The sequence below is a fragment of the Octopus sinensis genome, linkage group LG6 (assembly GCF_006345805.1).
Source record: "Octopus sinensis linkage group LG6, ASM634580v1, whole genome shotgun sequence".
NCBI classification, from domain to species: Eukaryota; Metazoa; Mollusca; class Cephalopoda; order Octopoda; family Octopodidae; genus Octopus; species Octopus sinensis.
In genome coordinates this window covers 74180888-74198723 of record NC_043002.1, presented here as the reverse complement: position 1 = coordinate 74198723, position 17836 = coordinate 74180888, and the positions used below count along the sequence as shown (strand labels likewise).

Genomic DNA, 17836 nt, shown 5'->3' with positions numbered 1-17836 from the left:
CTTGATACTTATGAACCCGTATAATAAAATAAATATGTGTGTGTGTATAATATATAGAATGTGTGGGGTTTTAGTGTATAATTTTGTATAAAAAGATAAATCTTTAACTGACGGATCATTCTATACAATTGAATATCAAATTCATTTTTATAACGAAATGGTTGACAGTAACTTTGAAGTTTTGTTATGGGATGGCTTTATTAGATAATTCCAGCCCATGGCACAACATTGATGTCACTATCAATTTTTTTTCTGTGTGTTTGTATACTAAATACACACACAGATACATACATACATACATACATACATACATATATATATATATATATATATATATATATATATATACACATACATATATATATATATATATATAGTATAAAATTAATGTGGGTATATACCTTCTTTTGGAATAGCTGATCTTGAAGCACATAAAACTTCAAGATCTACTTTCCCAATAAAGAATTATTTCATGTTCTCTCAAAAGTTCATTAAATTCTTATGGTGTATGCATCTCTCTCTCTCACACACACAATGACTTTCCTTGACCTATGACTGTTTAAAAAATATGCTATATAAGATATTTCACATTGATTTAAATATATAATATATAATATGAATTTATAATATTTACTTTGCCAAGACTCATTTCTGTTCTCTGAATGTTACCTCTTTTTGCCTTTCTTCTCTCTCTTGCATTTTCTAATTTTTTTTCTTTTTCATTTTCATCACTTCCATCTTATATTCTCATTTTCCTTTCAATTCTTTTGACCAGCCTTAATCTTTTGCATGTTAAAATATATTTTCTTTTGTTTCTTTTTTTATTTATTACTTTTATTTACCAGTTATTTTAGCTTTATGTATTTCATCCTAAGTCTTTGGTGGGAATAGAAGTAATGTACATTGCTTTTTTTTAATTATTCTTTCTGTTGGAAATCTGGGCAACTAGAGGAGGCTATTACTTTTAAAATGTTAAATTTAGATTCTTGAGGGAAGAAAATCTTTAAGAATAGTTCCTTTCTTAGTCTATGATTCTGTTTCCGATACAAATTAAACCAAATGTTTTCTTCTTTCCTGTGCCCTACAGCCACTGATCCATCAGCACCATCTGTTGGCAAGGACACTGAAAAAAGTAAACTGAAACTTGCAGATTACATCAGTAAGTATCATCATATTTTTTTTTCGTCCTCAACTTACCATGCTGGTATGACCTGAACAGGTTGCCACAATCAGGATCACTAATGTATTCAGAAGTACTCCTTACCTTAATGAGTCAGAGGACTTCATCCCACGTACATTTCATTTTTGGTTTGGTTTCTGTGGTTGGATGCCCTTCTTAACTCCAACCACTTTACAGAGTAAAGCAGATGGGTTTTTTTTTGCATGGCACCAACACTAGAGAGGTGTCATGTCCTCGATGAGACTAAACAGTCTTCACAGTTTTCTACTTTATAGTAGGTGCATTTTACATGACACCGGCACTAGAGAGGTAGCCACAGTATATTCATCATTTTCATCTCCATTTAACATCCATTTTCTATGCTGGCACAGGTCAAATGGTTTGACAGGGTCTGGCAATCCACAATGCTGCGTTAAGCTCCAGTGTTAGCTTTGGCATATTTTCTACAGCTGGATGCTCTTCCTAATGCCAAACACCTTGCAGTGTATACTGGGTGCCTTTTACATGTATTAGGGAGGTTTCCAAGTAAGTTGGAAGACAGAAAAGAGTATGTTATATGTTATTCTTTATATTATTGTTTGACATGTGTTGGGATGAATTTTCAAAAATCTCGACATCTTCATATTGTTGAAGCAATTATTTTACAGCTGAATACGTTTTCTATTGGAAAAGCAGCTGAACCTGTTTGTCTATCAGTGAAACTGAGGAAAGCAGAGTTATAGGACTTGTTCAGGGACATAATATAATAGTTATGCAGTATCCCTCGACTATCATGGGTTTTACATTCCAAAACCACCCACACAAATTAGTAAAATCTAAAAAAATATTAATACGTATCAGCCACAGAAACCTGCGATATACTGAGGAGTCTGTGATATAATTTTACATATATTAGCCAGAAAAATACTTGATGTACTGAGTGCGCGATAGGTGAACTGTGATATGGCAAGGGATTTCTGTAGTAGTATAGTTTGAACTTCTAATCATGTAATCAATAATAATAATCATGTAATAATAATGTAGTAATAGTCATTGGTCTCCTAAACAGATTGATGTTTGCTTGGTGACATTTTTAAAAAATCTATTTTATCATATTTTTTCATTGGTAAAATAGGCATAGGCATGACTGTGTGGTTAAGAAGCTTGCTTCCCAACCACTTAGTTCCAGGTTCAGTCGTACTGTGAGGTACCTTGGGCAAATATCTTCTGTTATAGCCCTGGGACAATCAAAGCCTTCTGGGTGAGTTTCAGTTGATGGAAACTGAAAGAAGCCCATCGTGTACGAGTTTGTTGCAAATGAGTGTCGTCATATAGGCAGTGTCCTTTATTTCTAATCTTCCTTGAAAACATGTCCAGCTACAGGCATATATTATTTTACTTGAAAGGTTGGCATCAGGAAGGGCATCCAGCCATAGAAAGTGTGCCTTAACATATTCTGTCCAACCCATGCAAGCCTGAAAAAGTGGACATTTAACGATGATGAGAACAAATGATACAACACTGACACACATTCAGGTGTTGTAGCTTGTAGCTTTGAGATTTCAATGATGTAATTGTATATTTTAACAATGACATCGTTGGGTAGGTGTGAGAGTCCAGATCTTACCATTTTGAACATAAAGCAGGTAGAAACTTTTGGGCCGGATGTGGCTGGTTTAAATGGTTAAGGATCAAAGACTTCTAAACTGTCTTTCATAGTGAAAAGTAAACAAGCATTGTAGGAATGCAATATTGTTTGAGCCTAAAGGAATTCAGAAAAAGTCATTTATCACCAAGTTAATATTTTACAGTGTTTGGCTTATTTAAAGTTTTACATTTACAATAATGTTGTTTATTTATCTATTACACTTTTAATTGAGGTATCCAAGTGAACAAAGAAGCTTTTTGTAACTGTTCAAAATTTAAATTTTCCATGTCTATTCTGTTAAGGTTAGCATTTGTGAAATCATGAGCACTGAAGATATATAAAGTTATCAATGTGACAGCTTTCCTTTTTTCCTAGTCTTCGTAAGATGTGAACAGAATAAGTCAATATAATTTCTCCCTTCCTCATGTATGCTGCCAAACTATTATAAGCTAGAATATTCTACAAATTGTATTTACATGAATTGATGCAATAAATATATTTTTAAGATATTAATGTAAAAAATCATCATCAATATGTGGCGAGAATGGATGTAGATAGTTGTGTGAAAAAGTGCCACACCCTAGCTGTTGAGGGAATCTGTGGAAGAGGCAGACCCAGGAAAACCTGGGATGAGGTGGTGAAGCATGACCTTCGAACTTTAGGTCTCACCAAGGAAGAAACAGCTGTAAGCTAAAGGAGTTCATTAACCTGTTGTATATATATATATATATATAATGACTAGGAAATGACTAGAGACCGAGACCTTTGGAAGTATGCTGTGCGTGAGAAGTATTCACAGTTGGTATAGATGTAGATACATGAGCATACTTTACAGCCGCCACAATAATTATTGAAATTCCCACAGGAATTAAAGTATTTAGTTGATTAGCTACTATTTATGGATCCCCTATCAAATATACTCCCCCTATGTTATGATCGAAGACCCGGCAGGACAAGTGAGACCATCACCCATGGCCTCAGTCCACTTATGCATACCTTTCCTTCTTGGGACACAAAACCCTACTTGTGAAGACCTGTTGAGGCAAGTGAAAATCAAATAAAAAAAATTAAAAGATTAAAAATGGAAAAAATCAAAATTGATCAACATGAATGGAAATTGTCGCTGTGATATCAGTGCTGGTGGCACATAAGAGAACCATCCGAACGTGGCCATTGCCAGTGCCTCCCTGACTGGCTTCCGTGCCGGTGGCATGTAAAAAGCACCATCCGATCGTGGCCGTTGCCAGCCTCGCCTGGCCTCCGTGCCGGTGGCATGTAAAAAGCACCATCCGACCGTGGCTGTTTGCCAGGCTTGTCTGGCACCTGTGCAGGTGGCACGTAAAAAGCACCCACTACACTCATGGAGTGGTTGGCATTAGGAAGGGCATCCAGCCGTAGAAACATTGCCAGATCAGACTGGGCCTGGTGCAGCCTTCTGGCTTCCCAGACCCCAGTTGCACCGTCCAACCCATGCCAGCATGGAAAGCGGATGCTAAACGATGATGATGACGAATATTTAACATTCATATTGGCATAGGATTTCCAGTTTGACAGCATCCAGTGGGCCCAATGATGCATCATGCTCCAGCATCTGCTTTGGCATGGTTTTTCCTGCTTGATGCCCTTCCTAACACCATCCACTTTTTTTGTAACTCCACCACTAGTGAGGATGCCATGCAGCACACGTGACTACAAACTTGATTAAGGAAGGGAACTTTATGCTAGGAATATAAGGAGTGGAGAGGAGTAAAATAAATCCAATTCTCTTTCTTGTAACTCAATAGCAATTAAGGAATTATATCTTCCTCATCATCAAACATCCTTTTTCCATGCTGGCATAGGTTGGATGATTTGACGGGCTGGGTAGCCAGAAAACTACACCAGGCTCCAGTTGCCTCTTTTGGCATGGTTTCTATGGCTGGATGCCCTTCCTAACACCAACCACTTTACAGTGTGTACTGAGTGCTTTTCACATGGCACCAGCACGGGTGCTTTTTACATGGCATCAGCATGGGTGCTTTATATGTGACACTGACATGGGTGCCTTTTACATAGCAGGTATTGATTAATTTCCTTGAACAATAGAAATTACTGTATATAATGACTTCATTATGATACTGTTAAAAATATATAGCTTTACCACTTTTCGAAAGTGCATTCATTTAGTCATAAAAACAATTGCTTCAACAATTTATGAAAATTTAAAAAAATTTTTGCAACCAACACATTTATTTTTACATCATTTACATTTGACAAATATTTGTCCTCATCTTGTTTGTTAACACAACATTTCAGCTGATTTCGGGTGTCTTGGGGAAATTTCGAACCTGGGTTCTTATTCTTAAGGTATTTTCCAATGTTGTTATTATTACTGTTCAGGTCACTAACCCCAAGATTCCAAGTTCGATTCCAAGCAGTGACCTGAACAACAACAACAACAATAATAATAATTATAATAATATCAGCCAAAATGTGTTAACAACAAACAAGATGAGGACAAATATCCGTCAAATGTAAATATTGTACATTATTCCTCATCTCTTAAAAATAGAACTGTACGTTCATTTTTGTTGTGAAAAAATATAAAGCAAAACTGTACCTAGAAAAAAAAATTTCAAATTTTCACTGTTACTGATTTTTCAATTTAACATAAATTGTGAAATTTTGTCTGATATTTCTTTTTTGCAGCTAAAGTTCTCTCTGAGTTGGGTCTGAACTTGACCAATAAGTCAGAAACTTACAGTGACCAAACTCTAAAATATATATTTCTTTTGAACAACTATAATTATATTATCAAATCCCTCAAGACGTAAGTGGTTATCTTTTTTTCTTTTTTCTTTTCTGTAAGGTCATTTTTAGTAGTTATCATTTCAGCAGTACAGGAGAAGTTTATTAGGAATTATGTTTCTCTGAATAACTTATGAGAATAACTACTAGCTTTGTTTGATTTTGTTTAGCATCATCTTTTGTGATATGACAACTGAAAGTGTAATAACTTAAAGCTGTCTCAAGCTTTTATAAATGTGTTGAATTACTTTTTATATTCATTTAAAGATCTGTTTTGCAGCTACAGATACATTGTTGGCACTAGCGTAGCTGAAGTGGTCCATCCCTGGTGGCACTTTTGGGTCTGCTGTAGGCAATATGTATTTTTTGTGGGATCCAGGGGCAGCAAACAGAAGGGCCACCCCAGATGGCACACACTCTGGCTACTCTAGTGATTGTTGGCTAATTTTCATCAACAGTTATTCATTTGTTCATTTTACATCAATTTTTCCATGCTGGAATAGGTTAGATGAATGCATATTATCAAGGCGTTGTTTTACAAACAGATACCACTTCTCTCACCAATTCTTGCCTATTTTTTAAATAAAGGATGTTTTATTCCACACATCTTCAAAAGTACAGAGCTATCAGATACTTTGATCATAGGGAATTGTCAACAAACTTCACTATTTGTAGCTCACTGTTTGTGAATGCTTTCATTATGCAGAGTGCAGAATATAAACATTTGCATAGACACAAGTATATCTATGTGTACACATATATTTGGTATTTGACTACTAATGACAACACTTAAATGTGATCCTTATTTAGGGTGGTAGAAGCCAAGTTAACTCTTTATGTAACATTGTTTCACATCAGAAAACTTGTAAGGAATTTATTAATTTTTAGTTGTAAAGTAAGCCTGCACATTATGATTACTTTACAATTTTGCTTTTAAATTTAGTAAATGTAATTTACTAAAACTTATTTATATGTTTATATGCTATGGATCCTGCATCCTAGCACTTATTACTTGAGTTTAGGCACTTGGTTTGGTCTGAGCACTTATTGTATCATTACTATCATCATCATCATTGTCATTTAATATCTGTTTTCCATGCTGGCATGGGTTGGATGGATCATTTGACAAGAGCTGCACCAGGCTCTATTGTCTGTTCTAGCATGGTTTCTATAGCTGGATGCCCTTCCTAGTACTAACCACTTTACATAGTGTACTAGGTGCTTTTTATATGGTACCAGCATCAGTGCTTTTCACGTAGCACCAGCATCAGTGCTTTTAACATGGTACCTGCATCAGTGCTTTTAACATGGAACCAGCATCAGTGCTTTTAACGTGGTACCAGCATCAGTGCTTTTAACATGGCACTAGCATCAGTGCTTTTAATGTGGAACCAGCATCAGTGCTTTTACTGTGGAACCAGCATCAGTGCTTTTAATGTGGCACCAGCATCAGTGCTTTTAATGTGGCACCAGCATCAGTGCTTTTAATGTGGAACCAGCATCAGTGCTTTTAATGTGGAACCAGCATCAGTGCTTTTAATGTGGAACCAGCATCAGTGCTTTTAATGTGGAACCAGCATCAGTGCTTTTAATGTGGAACCAGCATCAGTGCTTTTAACGTGGCACCAGCATCAGTGCTTTTAATGTGACACCAGCATCAGTGCTTTTAATGTGGCACCAGCATCAGTGCTTTTAATGTGGCACCAGCATCAGTGCTTTTAATGTGGCACCAGCATCAGTGCTTTTAATGTGGCACCAGCATCAGTGCTTTTAATGTGGAACCAGCATCAGTGCTTTTAATGTGGAACCAGCATCAGTGCTTTTAACGTGGCACCAGCATCAGTGCTTTTAATGTGACACCAGCATCAGTGCTTTTAATGTGGAACCAGCATCAGTGCTTTTAACGTGGCACCAGCATCAGTGCTTTTAATGTGGCACCAGCATCAGTGCTTTTTATGTGGAACCAGCATCAGTGCTTTTAATGTGGAACCAGCATCAGTGCTTTTAACGTGGCACAGCATCAGTGCTTTTAATGTGACACCAGCATCAGTGCTTTTAATGTGGAACCAGCATCAGTGCTTTTAACGTGGCACCAGCATCAGTGCTTTTAATGTGGAACCAGCATCAGTGCTTTTAATGTGGAACCAGCATCAGTGCTTTTAATGTGGCACCAGCATCAGTGCTTTTAATGTGGCACCAGCATCAGTGCTTTTTATGTGGAACCAGCATCAGTGCTTTTAATGTGACACCAGCATCAGTGCTTTTAATGTGGAACCAGCATCAGTGCTTTTAACGTGGAACCAGCATCAGTGCTTTTAATGTGGCACCAGCATCAGTGCTTTTAATGTGGCACCAGCATCAGTGCTTTTTATGTGGAACCAGCATCAGTGCTTTTAATGTGGAACCAGCATCAGTGCTTTTAACGTGGCACCAGCATCAGTGCTTTTAATGTGGAACCAGCATCAGTGCTTTTAATGTGGCACCAGCATCAGTGCTTTTAATGTGGCACCAGCATCAGTGCTTTTAATGTGAAACCAGCATCAGTGCTCTTAACGTGGCACCAGCACCAGTGCTTTTTATGTGGCGCCAGTACCAGTATCAATTCTGCTGTAGTGGATGAGTCTTCTTGAGTACAGCAAGGTACCAGACATCTCAGTCCTTTGACATCACCTTTGTAAGGCTCAGTGTCTTAAGATCAGCCTTCAATACTTCATCTCATGTCTTCCTGGATCTCCCTCTTCTGTCCTTTGACATCAACTTTGCTTATTTTTGCTTTCTTTAACCCTTTCATTACCAACCCAGCTGAAACCAGCTCTGGCTCTGAGTACAAATGTCTTGATTTCATAAGTTTTGAATTAAAATCTTCCACCAAACCTTAGTCACAATTTATGTTCCTAACACTAGCTGAATGATAACTAAGTTATTTTACTAAATTCTTTGTTATATTTAAAGTAATTGAAAGAAACACAGAGCATCTCAAAATAAATACAGTAACGAAAGGGTTAAGTATATTGGTAATGGCAGAAAAAACATCTTTATTGTAGTTTGACAATGTTAGTTAAAGTTTTTATGTTTCTGTTCTATCGCTAATAATCTGTTCATTGCATTAAATGAAGACCTTCAAACAATGACTGTAAAGGAAAAATCATTTACACAGCATAAGCTGCCACAGCTCAGTACAAAATAGTAAGGCTTGATTTAGGCATTTTTGTAAAAACCTATAACTTACAAATACACACTCTAAAAGGAGACTCTCAAAATCTTGGAATTGTCCTTTCTTTGCTACAGTTTTATTATAATTTAGATTTAAGTAATGATTTATATTAATTAACATTGAAAAATTTACACAAGTTTATCATAATTTATTATTTTATAATTGTGCCCAAATGTCAATTCAATACACTATTTCCATTTTGAAGTTGTTAAGTAGAATGATTATATGTGTTTGAGTTCTAAAGAAGCTCCACTTTCTCTACTTATTGATTTTATTATACATTTTGGTGATTCTTACTAAGTTCAGTTGTTACACTCTTATTTTCTATCAATACTTACCACCTAGGGTCTCTACAAGTTCTTGTAGCTTAGGGCTGCACCCCATCTGAATCCAGTCCTGAGTCTTAGGTAGTAATTCTTAAATTGATTTTCATGATTTGTTGCAGATCTGGTCTTTTGGACTTTATTCACTTGTGGAATAAAGATGTTGGCACATTCTATGACAATAACATCACTGAACAAAAGAAAAATTATTCTCAAAGGTATAATTTTCTCTAGTTTTAATTTTCATAAGTATATTATTCATCTTGTGAAACATTTTGTTACTATTTTACACATGTTTTAAGTGGGGAGATGCTACTGATTTAGGCATTTGCATGTAGTATCAGAAATTTAAGTAGAGAAAAGAGCTACGTAGACAAAGTTTCATACTATCAGATCATGTCTTGTGTGTTCATTGTGTTCTTATACCACTCCTGATTTTGTGCTTTGTTTTACAGGATATCAGTTTATTAGATATTATAAGTTATGTGTTTCATTGAATAACTTATGTGAATAGCCACTAGCTTTAACTTTGTTTAACCTCAGTTTTATGATCAATATTGTGTATGACTACTGAAAGTGTAATTACTAAAAGTTGACTAAAGCTTTTATAAATGTCTTTACTCTCTCTAAAAAGAGTAAAACTCTTTTACTCGTTTCAGTCATTTGACTGTGGCCGTGCTGGAGCACTGCCTTTAGTCGAGCAAATCGACCCCAGAACTTATTCTTTGTAAGCCTAGTACTTATTCTATCGGTCTATTTTGCCGAACCGCTAAGTTATGGGTATGTAAGCACACCGGCATCAGTTGTCAAGCGATGTTGTGGGGACAAACATATACACACACATATATATACATACATACAACGGGCTTCTTTCAGTTTCCGTCTACCAAATCCACTCACAAGGCTTTGGTTGGCTGAGGCTATAGTAGAAGACACTTGCCCAAGGTGCCATGCAGTGGGACTGAACCCAGAACCATGTTGTTTGTAAGCAAACTACTTACCACACAGCCACTCCTACGCCTATGTGTAAATTTTTTAATTCATTTGAAGATTAATTTTGAAGCTCCAGACACACTGTTGGCTAAGCTTTTATAAATGTGATGAGTTCAGTTTCCCTAAAAGAAATATATGTACCAGACTATCTGGTACATTTAATGACTTACAATAGCTTTGGCAGTTGATTAAGAGAATTGTTAAAGCATCAGATAAAATGTCTTGTGGTATTTATTTAGTTCCAGCCCATCGCAATCTTTTAAATCATCCTGCAATTAACTTTACCTTTCATCTCTTCAAATGTAATAAAATAAAGTACTGATGCAATTTGCTCAACTGATACAGATATCTTCCAGGTTTCTTCAAGTAAGAGACTATGGCTAAGAATTTCTAATTAATCTTATCTTGTTAGCGTTGCCTCTACTTTTGAGAGCAGACAATGATATAAACCCCAATGGCCATAACATTCCTGTGAATGGTCATGGCTCCAGGTGGTTATTAACTTTGAAAAACATAATGATAGAACAATGTTTCACCAATGCTGTAATTAATGGCTTGTGTACCATGTCGATCATTGTACCTAATATAAAGTTGATAGAATAAAGAAGTGTGCTATCCAGGTAATCTCTCACCAGCTTTGTGCTAAAGAGGTTTTGGGTTCAGTAGAAGTCCTTTGCACCCATCAGCTTCATTAATGAATTTTTCAGTTGAACTTTAGTGCAAACTATAGCTAGAGAGACTGTGGTGTCTGAGATTGGCTTAGAGGAGCAGTACCAAACACCAAATGCTTAATAAATGTACCTTTAGAAGTGATGTACATCAAAAAAGATTTTGTTCTTTTTTCATCATCATCATTATTTAACATCTATCTTTCATGCTGGCATGAGTTGAATGGTTTGACAGGAACTGGCAAACTAGAGGACTGCATCAGATTTCACTGTCTGTTTTAGCATGGTTTTTGTGGCTGGATGCCCTTTCTAACACCAACCATGTTACAAAGTGGACAGAGTGCTTTTGGGGGTATACTATACTGAAAATTGTTACAGAATCTTTAATTGATTTTAAAATGAGTTTTTAAAATATTTTCTCCACTTTATATGTTTTACATTATTACTGGATTTTTAAAGTTTATTTTCTTTGTTTTTAGTTGGAGCCGAGTTCTACATTATATTTTGGAAGTTCACAAACCAATTTCTGTTCAACGAGCACAGCAACCTGAACTAGCTAAGGTAATTCATATTCATTACTAACAATTTGTGTCATTAAACTTGAGAAAGCCTTAAAATGTTTTCTCACTATTGATGTTTTGTTGCTTTGTCCATGTCTAATGACAATCAATATAAATATATTCATACCTGGCCAAATTATAACAACCTTAATATTAAAATACCTTAAGGTAGCAAGCTGGCAGAACACATGAAATGCCAAATGGGCTATAAAGAAATAAGAAACATTAGCACGCCAGGTGAAATGTTTAGTGTATTTCATCTGTCTTTACGTTCTAAGTTCAAATTCTGCCAAGGTTGACTTTGCCTTTCATCCTTTCGGAATTGATAAATTGAGTACTGGGGTTGGTCTAATCGACTAGCCCCACCTCCTCCCCCCAAAATTTCGGGTGTTGTGCCTAGAATAGAAAAGCATGGAAATGTGGATGTTAAAACGATGATAGGGATAAGAATTTTACCAATCAAAATTCAGACAAATTAATTTACTCACCCTTTCTCACATTCCTTTTAAAAAACAAAATGGGGAAAAATTTCATACAGGGAGTTGTTATAATTAATTATTCTGCCATGAAGAGTGACAGCAACTCTCTACTTGTAATTGCTGAAAATCCAAACAAGAGGTGGCATCTGATTAGTTTAGCCTTTTTGATACCAGTCTGCCTGAAACCATCATTGGTTCCATGATACAAATCCCTGATCTAAATTGAAACCTTTAATCAAAATTTCATGTTGATTTATATTCCAAACACCAACTTAATAGTGACAAAGTTATATTTCTAAAAATCTTTATTATTTTCAAAAATAATAGAATTCAGTGTAACTCTGGTAACAAAAGGGTTAAGCCATTAAAACACAGTATCTCACAGTATTAAATTTTTATTTTCATTTTTAATCATGTACTTAATAGTACATTTATAATTCATTTCAGCTGAAAGATAAAGAAAGACAAAATATTAAAGATAAGTTTACTGTAAGTACATTTACATTTATTTTTCAAAATATTTATCTTTGCAGTTGGTGAATAGTAGTTTTTTTTTTTTATTTGTTTGTTTTTTTTTTAGCATATATGATATGTTTTTGTATTTAGCATATATGATATTTTAAATACAGTTTTTATTGTTTTCAGCAAAATTACCTTTCTAAAGTTATTACCTTAACTACATGACATGGCTTTGTGGCTAAGATGCTCATTTTGCAACCGCATGGTTTTGGGTTCAGTCCCACTATTTGACACCTACGACAAGTGTCTTTGAATGAATTATTAATTTGATAGACAGAAACTGTATGAAAACCCATTGTGTGTGTGTATATATATATATATATATATATATATAAAAACACCATCCATTCGTGGCCGTTTGCCAGCTCTGTCTGGCACCTGTACAGGTGGCACGTAAAAAGCACCCACTACACTCACGGAGTGGTTGGCGTTAGGAAGGGCATCCAGCCGTAGAAACACTGCCAAATCTGACTGGGCCTGATGAAGCCTTCCGGCTTCACAGACCCCAGTTAAACCGTCCAACATATGCTAGCATGGAAAACGGACGCTAAATGATGATGATGATGATGATATATATAGGTGCAGGAGTAGCTGTGTGATAAGTAGCTTGCTTACCAACCACATGGTTCCAGGTTCAGACCCACTGTGTGACACCTTGGGCAAGTGTCTTCTACTCGGGACGACCAAAGACTTGTAAGTGGATTTGGTAGACGGAAACTGAAAGAAGCCCATCGCGTATATATATATGTATGTTTGTACATATATATATATATATGTGTGTGTTTGTATATGTTTATGTATCTGTGTTTGTCCCCCCAACATCGCTTGACAACCGATGGCAGTGTGTTTACACACCAGCATCGGTTGTCAAGCGATGTTGGGGGACAAACGCGCACGTGCGCACACACAAACACACACACACACACACAACGGGCATTTTTCAGTTTCCGTCTATCAAATCACTCACAAGGCTTTGGTCAGACAGAGGCTATAGTAGAAGACACCTGCCCAAAGTGCCATGCCGTGCGACTGAATCTGAAACCATCTGGTTGGTAAGCAAGCTATTTTATTTCATAAATTGGCCATGCAGCCTTACAAAGATGTAGCTGCAGGCTGGACAAAGACGCAAATGATAATGGAATGAAAAAAATGAAAAGATGGTCGGTGGGGAAAGCAGACAAAGCCCACTGATTGCTGTTTCCCAAAAACATTGTTCCCTTTTTCTCAATAACACAAAATGAGGTATTAACCTCTTACCAAAGTTCAAAGAATGGACGCAATCATCCTTACAAGATGAGGCACTGAGCCTTTTACCAAAAAATAGCAAATTCGAATTTTAAATCAAAGCATTAAGGCCTCTTACCTTTCCTCCCCGACCAGGTAACTTGCCCCCTGCAGGCGATCCAAATCTTTGAGTCAACCTTCTTCACTGCAGATCTCCAATACAAACCTTCGATGCAACCTTCTCCAATGCAGATCTTCGATGCAGCCTTCTCTAATGCATATTTTTGATGCAGCCTTGACTAATAGTACCCCTAGGAGGGGTTAGGACTAGATCAGGATTAGTCACTGCCTTTTAAAGGCTCCTGAGCCCCCTTTTGCTATGTTAGCATAGGCTTAGATTAGGGTTTAGTTGTGACCTGAAAATAACATACATTCACACACGCTTGATTGGTGCCTTTTACGTGCCACCGGCACGGAAGCCAGTTAGCTGCTCTGTCAATGATCACGCTCAGATGGTGCTCTTAGCGCCCCACTAGCACAGATGCCAGTCATCAAATTTCATTTCGATTTCACTTGCCTCAACAGGTCTTCACAAGCAGAGTTTAGTGTCCAAAAAAGGAAAGGTACACATAAGTAGGCTGGTTATGCCCCTGGCATAGGCCACGTGGTTATGGTCTCACTTGGCTTGCCGGGTCTTCTCAAGCACAGCATATTTCCAAAAGTCTCGGTCACCATTCATTGCCTCGGTGAGGCCTAAAGTTCGAAGGTCGTGCTTCACCGCTTCCTCCCAGGTCTTCCTGGGTCTACCTCTTCCACAGGTTCCTTCAGCCGTTATATATATTATATTCTTTTACTTCTTTCGGCCATTTGACTGCGGCCATGCTGGAGTACTGTCTTCATCATCATCGTTTAACATCTGCTTTCCAAGCTAGCATGGGTTGGATGATTTGACTGAGGACTGGCCCACCAGACTCCAATCTGATCTGGCAGACTTTCTACAGCTGGATGCCCTTCCTAATGCCAACCACTCTGAGAATGTAGCAGGTGCTTTTACGTGCCACCAGCATGAGGGCCAGTCAGGTGGTACTGGCAACGGCCACGCTCAAATGGTGTTTTTAACATGCCACCTGCACAGGAGCCAGTCCAGCGGCACTGGCAATGACCTCGCTTGAATGTTTTTTCACGTGCCACTGGCATGGTAGCTGGTCAGCTTCTCTGGCAATGATCATGCCCGGATGGTACTCTTAGCACCCCACTGGCACTGGTGCCAGTCATCGAATTTGATTCAGTTTCAATTCCCTCAACAGGTCTTCACAAGCAGAGTTTAGTGTCCAATGAAGGAAAGATACGCATAAGTGGGTGGTTACACTCCTGGCATAGGCCATAGTTTACGGTCTTACTTGGCTTGCCAGGTTTTCTCATGCACTGCATATTTCCAAAGGTCTCGGTTACTAGTCATTGCCTCGGTGAAGCCTACTGTTCGAAGATCATGCTCCACCACCTCATCCCAGGTCTTCTTGGTATACCTCTTCCACAGGTTCACTCAACCGCTAGGATGTGGCACTTTTTCACACAGCTATCCTCATCCATTCTCGTCACATGACCATACCAGCGCAGTCGTCTCTCTTGCACACCACATCTGATGCTTCTTAGGTCTAACTTTTCTCTCAAGGTACTTACACTCTGTCGACTATGCACACTGACATTACACATCCATCGGAGCATACTGGCTTCATTCCTTGCGAGCTTATGCATATCCTCAGCAATCAGGGTGCATGTTTCACTGCCATGTAGCATGGCTGTTCGTACACATGCGTCATACAGTCTACCTTTTACTCTGAGTAAGAGGCCCTTTGTCACCAGCAGATGTAAGAGCTCACTGAACTTTGCCCAGGCTATTCTTATTCTAGCAGCTACACTTTCAGTGCACCCTCCCCCGCTATTGACTTGGTCACCTAGGTAATGGAAGCTATCAACTGCTTCTAGTTTTTCTCCCTGGAATCTTCCCAGTTAGCCTGCCTTTGATATTGCTGGATCTCTTATGTGTCCAAAGCTTACACTGGATACATCTTATAGAGTTTCTACCTACGTCTTTTCTACAGATCAAGCAGAGCCATCTACTTGAAGGGATTTGTGGTTTGTCTGCCTTCCTACTTATTACGACTTTGGTTTTAGCTAGGTATATATATATATATACATATATATGTATATATATATATATATATATATATTATATTATATATGTATGTATATATATATATATATATATACATATATATGTATATATATATCCGTAAATATAATATGTGACAATTATTCTGTAGTACATATATATATTGTATAAAAGATTGTAGGTTAAGGCCAAAACAATGCAAAGTAAATGGAAGGTAAATCACAAGAAAACAAATATGTGAATTAATGTAGACTTACTTTCTATTCAATATTTCGGGTTATGACCCCATATTCAAGAAATTGACGAATGTTGCTGATGAGCATATGTGTGAGCGTGTGTGGAGTGGACATACACTGAAGGCTGTTACTATAGCAACCAGCTAGCTTCCTGTAACTCCCTTGTATTGTTGACCTTGGTTTTCTTTTGGTGTATGAGGATGCCCTCAGAGATTCTAAGGTTGCCCCTGTCTCACTGTGTTGCCTTCACGTGCACTGTGAATTACTGGGCTTGGCATTTCTGTAGACGTTTCTTCAGGGAAGTGTCTGCCTGCATGTGTTCCTTAATGCATGCATGCAGTTTTCTTATCATGCTTCTATACATGCAGTATATATATATGTATGTATGTGTGTATATGTATGTATGTGTGTGTATATATATGTGTGTATATGTATGTATGTGTGTATGTATACACACACACATACATACAAACATACAAGACTTTTTTTAAAAATCATAAACGCTGGGGTCAATTTGTTCCATTAAAAGCCTTCAAGGTGGTGCCCCACCATAGCCACAGTCAAATGACTCAAACAGAAGATAAAGATAAGATACAAAATGTTGCTACTGTACTTTATTTCAATTTTTTTATCAGTGATATTTCTATGTTTCTTTTATGTTTTTCCTACTTCCCAGTCTTTTATTCGCAAATAAACAAATCTATTTGAAATTGAGTATGCATGTATAAATATACATACACACACACATGTATTATCTGTATTTGCATATGTGTGTGTATGTATAAGCTTACTATGTAACTCAAAGCAGCACTTTATTACTGTCTTCAAAATTTACTTCAAATTTTCTTTTCTAGGGTTTCAACAAAGAACTAGAAGAGATTTACCGCATTCAAAAAAGCTATGCTATTCCAGACCTCGATTTAAGACAGTCATTAAAGAAAGAAAACAAAGATTACATCCTTCCTATGTACCAAATGTTTCGAGACAAATATACTCAGTTGAACTTCACAAAAAATCCTGATAAATATATCAAATACACCGTAGAAGATGTTGGCAAAATGATCGATAAATTTTTTGATGCATCTGCTTAACTTTGATTACATACTTTCATCAAGTATTTTTGTTTCTTTATATTAGCATGACTCAACATACTCTCAGTACAGATAATGCTACAAAATCTCAGGCCAAGAAGGTTGCTGTCTCATTAAAGTGCTGAGTATATTAATGTTTGATTGCATTTCTAGAGACTCTGTGTTTAGCAAGATATTGAACAGAACCATTTGATGACCAGAAGAACTCTTGCAAAGTGCTTTGGAATTTTTGTCATTTGTTAGTTGTTATGATTATTTCATTTTAAATTAAGCTTTAATTTTGCTTTTTATTTAAACGAATTAAGTATTTAATAAAATAATATTTATGATTCCTTTCTGAAAATAACATTAAAGAAAAAATTGTCTTTTAATTTCCATTCTTTCTAATTTTATCAATTCTGTCTATAAAAAAAATTAATTACACCTCATCACTCCCATGACTGTGTTAATTATAATGTGCATATACTATCCCAACAGTTAGTAAACCACCTTATAGCTCTTATTTAGAGCTTAGTGAATAGTAAAAAGTGATGTTAAGAAGTTTGCAATTACTTGCTTTCAGGTTCATTCACAGCAACTTGAGCAAGTGTCTTGTAAGGTAACCCTGGGCTTACCAATGCCTTGTGAGTGGATTTAGCAGAAGGAAACTGTGTGGAAGCCCATTTTGTGTCTACATATATAGATAGATATATAAAGTACCCATGTTGTCATCACATAGAAGTGCTTGTGCTGGTGCCACATTAAAAGCACCCAGTGCACACT

The 17836-nt window shown here is 36.9% G+C and overlaps 1 protein-coding gene across 2 annotated transcripts in view; it reads left to right on the top strand.

Annotated features, from left to right (window-relative positions):
* LOC115212972 (exocyst complex component 7) overlaps window positions 1-17405 on the top strand; it is a 58212-nt gene extending 40807 nt beyond the window's left edge. For both annotated transcript variants that reach the window (XM_029781835.2, XM_029781836.2), the window contains 6 exons: window positions 1088-1159; window positions 5496-5616; window positions 9254-9349; window positions 11272-11353; window positions 12279-12320; window positions 16838-17405. In XM_029781835.2, coding sequence (XP_029637695.1) covers window positions 1088-1159; window positions 5496-5616; window positions 9254-9349; window positions 11272-11353; window positions 12279-12320; window positions 16838-17074 — 650 coding nt within the window. In that variant the 3' untranslated portion in view covers window positions 17075-17405. The remainder of the gene's footprint in view (window positions 1-1087; window positions 1160-5495; window positions 5617-9253; window positions 9350-11271; window positions 11354-12278; window positions 12321-16837) is intronic.
* The last annotated feature ends 431 nt before the right edge of the window (window positions 17406-17836 follow it).